The sequence below is a fragment of the Carassius auratus genome, chromosome 15 (assembly GCF_003368295.1).
Source record: "Carassius auratus strain Wakin chromosome 15, ASM336829v1, whole genome shotgun sequence".
In the NCBI taxonomy this organism is placed as follows: Eukaryota; Metazoa; Chordata; class Actinopteri; order Cypriniformes; family Cyprinidae; genus Carassius; species Carassius auratus.
The window spans coordinates 9,507,820-9,518,822 of record NC_039257.1 but is presented as its reverse complement, the minus strand read 5'-3'; the positions used below and the strand labels follow the sequence as shown (position 1 = coordinate 9,518,822).

The 11,003-nt window shown below is 34.9% G+C and overlaps 2 protein-coding genes across 2 annotated transcripts; both read left to right on the top strand.

Annotated features, from left to right (window-relative positions):
* The first annotated feature begins 2,795 nt into the window (after positions 1 to 2,795).
* c15h7orf78 (chromosome 15 C7orf78 homolog) lies at positions 2,796 to 4,941 on the top strand. The gene is made up of 5 exons (XM_026282175.1): positions 2,796 to 2,946; positions 3,353 to 3,836; positions 3,941 to 4,025; positions 4,267 to 4,409; positions 4,502 to 4,941. Exons 2-5 carry the CDS (start codon positions 3,390 to 3,392, stop codon positions 4,580 to 4,582), a joined length of 756 nt encoding a protein of 251 aa, XP_026137960.1. The 5' UTR covers positions 2,796 to 2,946; positions 3,353 to 3,389; the 3' UTR covers positions 4,583 to 4,941.
* A 99-nt stretch (positions 4,942 to 5,040) lies between these two features.
* On the top strand, positions 5,041 to 7,609 carry arl4aa (ADP-ribosylation factor-like 4aa). Its single transcript, XM_026282176.1, has 2 exons — positions 5,041 to 5,130; positions 6,651 to 7,609. The coding sequence occupies exon 2, from the start codon at positions 6,734 to 6,736 to the stop codon at positions 7,334 to 7,336; it is 603 nt and encodes a 200-aa protein (XP_026137961.1). The 5' UTR covers positions 5,041 to 5,130; positions 6,651 to 6,733; the 3' UTR covers positions 7,337 to 7,609.
* Positions 7,610 to 11,003: the final 3,394 nt, after the last annotated feature.

Genomic DNA, 11,003 nt, shown 5'->3' with positions numbered 1-11,003 from the left:
TCCTCAACTACGAATAATTCTGGCGCGAATAAAACTCTTTTTAAGTGTAGCTACTTGTTTAAAGTAAAGAGTAGGCTACTTGTATAATGAAGAGTAGGCTATGCTTGAGATGAAATGAGACGAGATGTTTTTGATATTTATTTTACGCTACGTATATTTATATAGGCTACATATTTATGTTCAACCAAGCTTTATAATAGTCTACAATGAAAAACATACAACATATGAAATTAGACGAAGCAAGACAAGTGAGTCTGTCATTTTCAGCACAAAATAAATATAGCTTAATAGAAAATTTTAGATGTAGTGCAAATGTCTGTGACTTTTGTTTATTGTTAGTAAAGCATTTTCAAAAGAGTTTTCTAAAAGTCCACAGGGCTAGAAGTTCCCACAGATAACTAAATTAATTTTATTGTCCAGTGATTTGCAGAATTAATCTTCCTTCCGGTCTGGATAAAGAAGCAGATGGTAATATTGTCTAGTCTACATTTTTTCAAGAAAGCATGGCTGTTTTTCTTTTCCATGTACCTTTCACCTATTATTAATGTGTATTGTAATGGCAAGAGAATATCCATCATGTACCTCCAGTAGCCTATTAAATATAAGTTAGTAAATGAATTGCAGCCCTCAAAGTTTAAGTTATTTATGGCAAGCTACCAAAATCCACAAGTTATGGCTCTGCTTATGTTTATCAACAGCTTTCTAATCAAACACTGACCTTACTGGCATTAACAAGAACTATTCTTCACTGACTGTCCATTGCTGGGCTGCTTATATCAACATAATGATCATCCAAAGTACTGCTCTGAGAAAGTTAAACACAGTCTGTTGTGTGATGCCTGCGAGACTTTGTGAAGGAATCACATAACCAGAGGCCATCTGTTAAACTGTTTTTTTTTTTTTTTTTTTTTTTTTTTATCAAGGGTGTGCCACTCCTTCTCAAAGAAGATGTGAATAACATTCACGGGATGAAGACTGAGCAGTGGGATAACACAATATGTTTCTCTACGAGAGGTGTTGACAGTCTGTATGAAATAATTACATTATTCCTCCGAACCGTATATTTTTACTGAATGATTCTCATTAGGCAGAACGAAACTACAACATATTCCCAGTGTTTTTACTTTGATATGGATAAAAGGGGTTAATGCAGTAAAACAGCTGTGACACATAATGAGAAAAGCAGATGGTAAACAGTCATCAGTGACAAGACTTTTCCATGCTCTAAAGGTGTGATTAGCAATCAATATAACACAAAGTCTAAATGCTGCAAATGTATAAAAAAGAACTAAAGTGTTGGAAACAGGAAAGTAAATGATTTAAATGAATAGTTCACCCAAAAATCAGAATTAGTACTACTTACCTCAGTGTTGTTTTAAACCTGTATGCTGCTATTTTCTCATTCTGTAAAAAAAAAAAAGGTCCCCATGTACGAAATAATCAATTATAAAATGAATTTAAGAAAGTAAATTTAAAAGTCAACACAAAACAGCAATATCAGTATTAGCTATGGTCTTCTGAGGCTTTTGTAAAATGAACATAAACCTCGGAGACTGCAGAGGAATCAATAGTCCATATAGAAATTTTTTCTTATTGTATATGACAGAGCTAAGAGGAGTGTGAATTGTAAACTTTTACAAGGATGCTCATGCTACTTGAAAAAAGCGCTTTAAGCTAAAATGCACTTTTTCATTGTTCAGCGTTGTACCTCAAGACCAGTCGGTTGATTATAAAGGGTTGTCCAACCTGACTATCCTTCCGGCTGGACATCTGACAATGTGCAATGGACAGTTAACAGCTTTTGCTCTTTTAAAACATGACCCCATAAATCCCAGCTGTGACCTTTGACCTACTGGTTCAGCCACTTACAGTCTTGAGATTGGTTCTGTCTGCTATTTTCTTTTTTTCTGGAACTTTCATGTAAGGTTTATAGAGTATGTAGTCGAAATCATAGTCAAGGTCAAGTCAATACCCTCTCTAATGGTACAGCTTTGAAATCTTTTTATTATAACAAGCGCTTAATCTTTCAGAAACCTTTGTATGTTAGTGAAATTTTATATGCTCATAATGTATTCACAATATGTTAGCTTTATCTGTTTTCTTCATCTATTCCCATCCCCAACTTTGATCTTGAGATGCAAAAGCAGATATAAAAATGACAGCAAATTATTGCTTTTCAGTGACTGCTTACAGAACATTATAGGCTACAAAAGTATACTTTATCTAAATTAGTTATTACTTTACTGTTCTATAAATTATGTGATATTAAGGTTACGTAGGTGTTTAAGAGGATTAGACAAGTAAAATCGAGAGTTGGTGTCTTTAAATCAGTTGTTTGCTGACCTCTCCTGGATTAGATTTGAAAGTACAATTTGAACTTTTGCATCCCTTTATAAAACACAAAAGCAACTTGCTAAATACTTAACATTATTTAAACAGGAGTTATTTCAATCAGGAAGCCAAAATGAGCATGAAAGAAATAATATATGAATGTATCCTATTTGCTGCATTTGCTAAAAACATTAGAAAGAATGAATAGCCTATAATAACCTGCCATTCCCCCCAGTATTATGGTGATGAATGTTTGTAATTAATTCATTTATAACTGAATATATGTCTGAAGATTGGTTTATTTCGTGATATAAATGTTCCACAAAGTTTTTCATATTTAAACTGACTTTAATTCATAGTTTGATGGTTGCTAAGACGTCTCTTTGTTTCTTCAACAATGTCCCCACTGTTCTCTGTCCACAGGCAGAGTCTCTGAATGAGAACTTGAAACTCTTGCTGCCTGGCAACCTTGTTGTATCCACTGCTCCATGCTGAGCTGGCTTAAATTCTTTTTGTTTCTTTTCTTTTTTCTTTTTTTTTTGATCAAGCACAGCCTTTGAACTCTTTACTGTCTACTTTGTCGTGGCTGATGACAGCCACGCTGCTGTAAGAAAGGTAAGTGATTTTAGGAATTATTTCCTTTGAAATGTACTTTTGATAGAAATAGGTCTTGCTCTATTTATTTATTGTTATTTATGTTATATAATTGCATTTCTACCACCTAAATCTAATCTTGTGCCTTTTGCATATGTAATATGCACTTATATTCTTCATTAAGATTCAATGGAATTTACGAGGTTGCTAATGGGATTATGTAACATTTTTATGCATTTACAGATTACTTAAAAAAATGGTGTAGTTACAATTTTAACTCAGAAATTGCTATTAAATAACTACAAAGAATATGCAAGTAACACACTAAATGAAATGGGAAATTTTGAAGTAGAATGACTGAAATGCTATTTTCTTGCACTCCAGTAATCTTTGGTTTATTTACAACTTGTTTATGGTTTGGTCTCAGATTATTGCTCTGAACATTAAGATGTGGCTGATTCACAATGAATCTTCCTGAGCCTTTGGAAACTCCCATGTCTGTTGACCTCAGAAGAAAGCTACTCTTTTCTGTGAGTCAGAACTTGATCTCAAGCAGGAGTTGTGGACTCATCCCAACACACCCAGTAGTTCCCATCGATCCATGGAACATAAAAGCCCCAGACTTCACCCCAAAACTGTATAGATCTTCGGGTTTGCCACATATCAAGAGCAAAAATATTCACCTGGTTAAATCAAACAATAGTGTAGAAGGAAAATCTTTTATTTGGGAAAAGATTAATGATGTTACTCCTTCAATATTGCCTGGACTTGAGCAAAAGGGATGTAAAGCACAACCATTTATCAAATTTTACAAACCACCAGACTCACTAGAGTCGAAACTGCTGTTTGTGAGAGCGGGGATGTATCCAGTGGGGCCGTACAAAGATCCAAAACCTCATAACTTCAGACCTGTAAGTTTCTACTAAGATTATGGCTTACTTTATCTGCATTGCACTATATCAACACTAGATGACAGTCTTTATAAGACATTTAAACACTCCTTATTCAAATGCAGTGTGCTGAGGGAAGGCCGGAAATGGTGTCTTCTTTAGAAAAGGATCCTGGCTGCTTGATCCTAAAGTCTCAGTGCCTAAGAGCAGGTAAAATTACTTGCATTAAGACGTCATGTCTGAAAACAGAGAGAAACAACAATGGTTTTTCAGCACTGAATTGTGTTGCATGCGATTGCCGTTGTTTTGCCATTGTAATAAACCTTGTAATACTTATCTAACAGTTATAAAATCCTTTATATAGAGCAAATACCTTATGGCTTTGAAACCATGCAGTAGCCTTACAAGTATTACTGACAAAGCTTTGCATTTTATTTCAACGTCTTCACAGTCAATGACAGCCTTCCTGACCTGAACCCTTCTCACAGCAACACAGTGAGCCAAATAGACACTTTCAAACCAGCAGAGCTTAAATGGGACCCCAGACTCATACTACCAAAGATGCCATGGCCTCCAAAATCTGCATCTTATACAGTGAGCACAAAGAGAACACTCATATTTATCCTCTACCTTTGAACACAGAGTGTTTTAACCTTCTTGGAAACATTTTACTTCCTGTATTTTAGAGACATCGCCGCAGAAGAGGAGTATATAGTGCCTTAATGGACCGAGTTGAAGAAAAGCTAACCAACTCCTGGAAGAAATGAATCTGTTTTAAGACAAAAGAAAGAATTTTGTGTTGTGGTGTGCAGATAAAGCTAGTTTAAACATCAATTTTCTGCTTTATCTAATGAGTCCTGCTGCATGTTTTATGTAGAACCCCACATTATTATACACTTTTCTTGACTTTTCTTTTTATTTCTTGTCTTCATTCTTATCTTTCTTTTCTTTTGATAGATAGATGAGTTACAAATAGAGGAATATGTTTTTTATGTTGCATATACAATATAAACGTTAGCACTGCATTGAAATACATAAGCTACTTTTCAAACAAAATGTTAGAATTATTAATTTCATTTTTTAAATAAGAAATATATGTATATGGAAAATTAAACTAAAAAGACGAAAAGATTTCTTATTGTGTATCTCTTTGCATTCATTATGGGCGCATGACCCCCGTTGACCAATCATTTTGAAGGTAAACAAATGAGCTGCGGCGTGCGTGCGCGTGCAGACGCGCTGGGTTAGTTAGTGGTAGCAAGCTGAGCAGAGCGTCAATGAATTACATTTTCTAACGAAGCATGAAGTCTGAACGGTAAGTTAACTGAACGACTGTGGTAAGAGTTACGTTTTAAACATTTTAACCAACATTAATGAATATAGGCTCCTCTTTATATTTGGTAAAAACAAGTTTTGTCAGCGCGTCATGAATAATTCATGTGGGCTCAAAGCGCGACTGCGGATCATGCGCTTTAAACGGCCACAGATTTTCTCTAGAGCTGCTGTCACATCGATTAAATTTACATTTTCATCATATACAGATGTAATTACTGATTAGGTTGGAGAAATAGAATATCTACATGGACTTTAGGTTCCTTCAGAAAGGTTTCGATTCGACAGGTGGACGACAGTGACTTCCAGAGAAATGCCCTCCCGGCGTCAGCAGAACTGTATTCATCTGTTCCTAGGAAATATTGCATCATTGAGATATGCTTCTTTTCTGAGCGGTTTGTTCCTGTGGGTTTACAGACTCGCATTCAGATTAATAATATATATTTTTTTAATTATCTATGCTTTTTCTCGAAATTTGTAGTTGAGGTGAATGCCAAACTAGGAAACTAACACATTTCGTTTATGCCAAACTAGGAAATGTGAGCGATATTGGATTCGTGATATATACTTATATTCTGAGACTTGAGTTTTTAATGTTTCTGTATCCTTCTAAATGTACTGTAAATTATTAACTGTAATGTACACATTTAGGCACTGCTTTTAAATTCCTTTCTGATAGAGTGGGACATAATACAAAATAAAAAAATTAAAATGTGTCATTTAACTTTTACAAAGGTCTTTATTTTGTAATGGAAAATTGTAAAGTTGGATTTTTTTTTACTTGTGGAAAGCCATGTCATGTGAGCTTAAGGTGGTCAGGCTGGTTTTTGGAACATTGTAGCTGGTTATTTGGGGGTGTAGACTAGTGGTTCTCCAGCTCTAACTAGTTTGATCAAGATCTGTCTTGTTAGTCTAGTTAGTCTCAGCCCCACCAGCTAGTAGTCTATTCTTTATGTAGCAGATCAATGATAAGTCGAACTTAAAAGCTGTAACTATTGTAAGATATGGTCTGTGCCATGATAGTTCATATTAACAATCATAATCTATCACAGAAGTAACAAAAAAACTTTAACCCACTTTACCACAATTTTAATAATAAAGGTGCTTCACGATGCCATGAACCTTTTACGTCTAAATGGTTCTATAAAGAACCTTTAACATCTGAAGAACTTTTCTGTTTCACAAAAGGTTATTTGTGGTGAAAGAAGGTTCTTTAGATTATAAAAAGGTAATAAAGACATGGTTCTTAAAAAAACAACAACCTTTGTCTGAATGGTTCTTTGTGGAACCAAAAATGGTTCTTCTATGGCATCGCTGTGAAAAACCTTTTAAGCACCTTTATTTTTAAGAGCGTACAAAGTATCGTTTTGTTTGGCATGTAAAATGGTAAGTTTTTAAAACACCCTCACAAAAGATTAATTGTGATTTTTGCAGTCAGGCAAATTGTATTATATCTATCAAAAAACATTTAAAAACAACATATGTCTGTGTGTGAACTTTTAGGCAAGCTCTGGATGTGCATCTGGGGTTTTGGACCTATGGAACATCATCTTAAACTCATATTGTTCTCATACTCCTAAGGGGAAATGGGGAACGGATTATCAGAGCAACCCAACTTTCTCTCCAGTCTTCCGTTCTGTAATTCTCTTCACATCGCTATTCTGGGTCTGGACTTTGCAGGCAAAACGACGGTCCTGTACCGTCTGCAGTTCAATGAGTTTGTCAACACTGTCCCCACCAAAGGCTTCAATGCAGAGAAAGTCAAAGTATCTGTCGGGGACTCACAAACAGTGACGTTTCACTTTTGGGATGTTGGCGGCCAGGAGAAACTGAGGCCTCTTTGGAAGTCCTACACACGCGGCACTGATGGCATCGTGTTCGTTGTGGACTCTCTGGACACGGAGAGAATGGAAGAGGCTAAGACGGAGCTTCACAAAATCATCTGCTCCTCTGAAAATCAAGGAGTGCCTGTGTTGATTATTGCTAACAAGCAGGACTTGAGACAGGCTCTGTCACTGTCACAGATAGAGACCATGCTTTCTCTCAATGAACTGGGACCCTCTACACCGTGGCACCTGCAGCCCACCTGTGCCATCATTGGTGACGGTCTCAAAGAAGGACTCAAAAGACTTCATGACATGATTCTAAAACGAAGAAAGATGCTCAAACAGCAAAAAACGACAAGATAGACTGTAATTGTATTCTATAAAAGGAAGGGAAAAAGAACAATGAAAGTTGATAGTTGCAAACCTAAAATTTTATGTGCCCAGAGTTGGTTAGAACCAACAAGCACTTTAGTTTACTTTCTCATTGTTTACTTCTCTGGCTGTTTACTATCTGTTATAGACTTAGAAATATCTAAACGTAATATAAAGATTTTTTTCATCACACTGAAAGGTGATTCTTGCTGGAAGTTTTATTTAGATTGGTTATTTGCAATAAAATGGCTTGTTTATTCTAAATTGTCACTTCAAGTATTACAGTACTTTAACACATATGTCTAACATGCCAAATATTATGTCATTTCCATTTATATATCATCATGTTAAAGGAATAGCTCACCCAACAATGAAAAATCTGTGAATGAAAACCTATTTACATTATTTTATGTTACAGTATTTTATGTTGTTCCCTGAACAATGACTTAGTCTTTTTTACACAAAGCTATTGTACATAGGGATGCACCATATCAGTTATCAGTCAAGATTTTTACTTACTGATATTTGATATTTAATTGTGCATGCTCTTTAGTTTTACATTTAGACTATAGCTGCAGTCATTTAATGCTCACTTCAAGTTAAACAAAAACACAAAAAATTGAATAACAGTTAAATGTATAGGAATCTCAATTTTTCATGCCTTACATTATAATGTTGTGATGCCTACATTGATTTTGGTTTTATTTAGACCTTAGACCCCTCTGTCTGTTGTTATCAGATTAGAAATGACCCTTCACCTATGATCTATGTATCCACCTTCGCAGGATTCAGAAACACTGAAAGAGCTCAACTGGAGGGGATTTGTAGGATTTATCTGCTGTGTATCACATGCTCCTCTAAATTCCAGTCCTGCCTCACAAATCCAGAGTGACTGGGACTCTTGCCTCCCTGTTCCATTGATGCCAGTAATGCTGAGCTGGGATGGTGACAGACTGGAAAAAAGTCTGCTGTGCAGTTTCCTTTCCCACACTTTCGCTAGACTGATACTGAGCTACAGGACAGTATCACACCTGCAGGATTTGGAAACCTATTGGTTCCCCAGTAAAGTAAACACGTCTGTACACTTCAGTCACACTTAATGTATACATTTCATTTATTTAATAATATACTAACTCATAAAGCATCTGCACATAAATGTTTGCAGACATTTTCTCAAACTAACTAAGTCTGACAGCTAGCCAGAAGGTTTCTAAATACTTATTCTAAATAGTATATCTATATATAGAAATCTTTAAACTAAACAGAGTGTATTTGTTTATTTGGTATCAAATGGAATGATATTCATATAAATTGTTATGAAAGCCCATTTTAGATGAAAAAAAAGGTAATCGTCTTTTTATCTCACAATAGTGATTGCAAATTTTATATGTACCGGTAATTCACAATTCAAACATTTTCTTCTCAGAATTGCGAGTGTAATCTTGCAGTTCTGCATTTATATGTTGCAATTTTGACGTAATGTCTTGTGATTCTAAGATTATATGGAACTATTCAGATTTTTCTTTCTCAGAATGTCGAGAAAAGCATCAGAATTGGGAGATAAAAAATGTATAATTCTGAGAGAATTTATAATGACCTTTTTATTGAATTTTTATCCCGTGGGAGAAACAAGCTTCCATACTAGCTACAGTACATAGTGCAGACTTATGCTAGATCTATTTTTCTGCAACCTTTTGTTTACAGAGAAAAAAGGAGTAGATTATGTGAATGCCCTCTTTTCTTTACTCTGAACCACTGAGTGTAAAATAATAAAATTTAACATAAAAAGAGGAAGTATTTTTTTATTTCATACATGGCAGTTTTCTAGAAATTCACAATGCTTTTTGTTGCTTTTAACCAATTGTTGATAGTTTTACTAGTTAAAAACAGTTTTAGACATAGTTTCAAGGGAAAGTGCAAGCTTGTTGTGTTCGGTTCAGTTCAGAAACCCTGCAGTGTATGAGATTGTGTAGGAAACAGAGAGGTGTAGTGACCTGGCTCTCCATGAAGGCTCCTCTCACTCCCCTCTTCTGTATCTGATGACAGTATGTTGGCGGACTGCTTTTGTTGTTGAGCTCTGCACTCATTCCAGCTTGGAGGATGGGGTCAGGGTAGATGTATTATATGGGGGTCTAGTAGCTGTTTTTCCTCCATCCTTTTGTATGAAAAATGATTTCTCAGTGGGTTCAAAGCGGGTTCTGACAAACATTAGATTAAGGAGATTTTATGGGCTAAATAAGTAATGTTTTGGTATTTTAGAACCAAGTAAACCTTGTGTTCTGTAACCACAGAAGTCTGGTTTATATCAGTGAGCTGCCACAGGTAATGTGATCAGTGCAAGGATCTTAAGCATGCTTAGCGTGGTAAATACTGATTGTGTTTAATTCCTATGGCTTTAGTTGTTAGAAGGACTGTATTCAGCATTCATCCTGGTGCTTGTTGGTCCAGCCATGTCTGATCCAGCCTCAGCCATAAATTACTGCATTGAGAAACTAGCTGGTGCTTGTCTTACAGAATCATTGGTGACTAAGTTCCCACGGTCAAGGTCATGGAAAAGTTTTTAAAATTGTGATTTCCAGCCCTGTGAAAGTAATGAAATTGATAAATTTGAAGAAAAAAAAATCTTGTGAATTTTAATTTATAAATATACATTTTCCCCGATTAATGCTTGAAAATGTTTATTTGGTGAGACACGGTACAAAATTTTAGGCTCAGTAAGATTGGCTGCAAAATGGAATAGCAAACTATTATTACAATTTAAAATGACTGTTTACTGTTTTAATATATAGTTTGAATGCAATTTATTCTTTTGATGGCAAAGCTGCATTGTTAGTTTCACATGATTCTTCAGAAATCATCCTAATATACTGATTTGCTGAAACATTTCTTGTTAATGTAGTAAATAGTTGTGCTGTTTTTTTTCTTTTTTTGATGAATAGAACATTTAAAAGAACAGCATTTCTTTGAAAAAGCAATGCTGATATTTGTCATGATTTGTTATGAAGATATCAATAAAAATAAATTCCTACTAAATATCCTATATATAGCCTAGTATAAAATATATAAATATCCTACTGACCAAGTTTTTGAACAGTAGTGTATCTGTTTTTTCTTTGTGTTTTGAATAGCTTAATGCTTATACTGTATTCATGAATAAATGCTGCAAAGAAGAGGCAAGGTTTTCAATAAATAACTAATCATATGGCTTAAGAATACTATTTATAGCACACAGTTTTTATTTATTTATTTATTTTTGTGAGCTTGACAGCCTCAGTCTAAATTAAAATATCCATACTCTGAAATGTCTCATTCAGCAAGTGTAGTGCTTCCAATATTTCCTTATTTGAAGTTAAGGAAGTTTTTTTTCTGTGCAATGGTTGTTTATATAGTACACACCTCTGCTTTGTCCATGTTTTCTAGATAATAATTGATGGTTCTTGACTTTGAGTTAATTAATCTGTTATGCCACATGATGCTGAAAAGCATTTAAATGATGATTTAAAGTTGGAGTATGAGGAAATGTGTATGTGCACATTAAGGAAAGAATAGCTGAGAAAACAGAGCCTCCCGTGCGTTTATGAACCAACTCGGTCTAGTCAGACTAGTTTTATTCTTTAGAGGAATGTGCTTTTTTGTGGTGTGTGCATTCCCCCCTTTT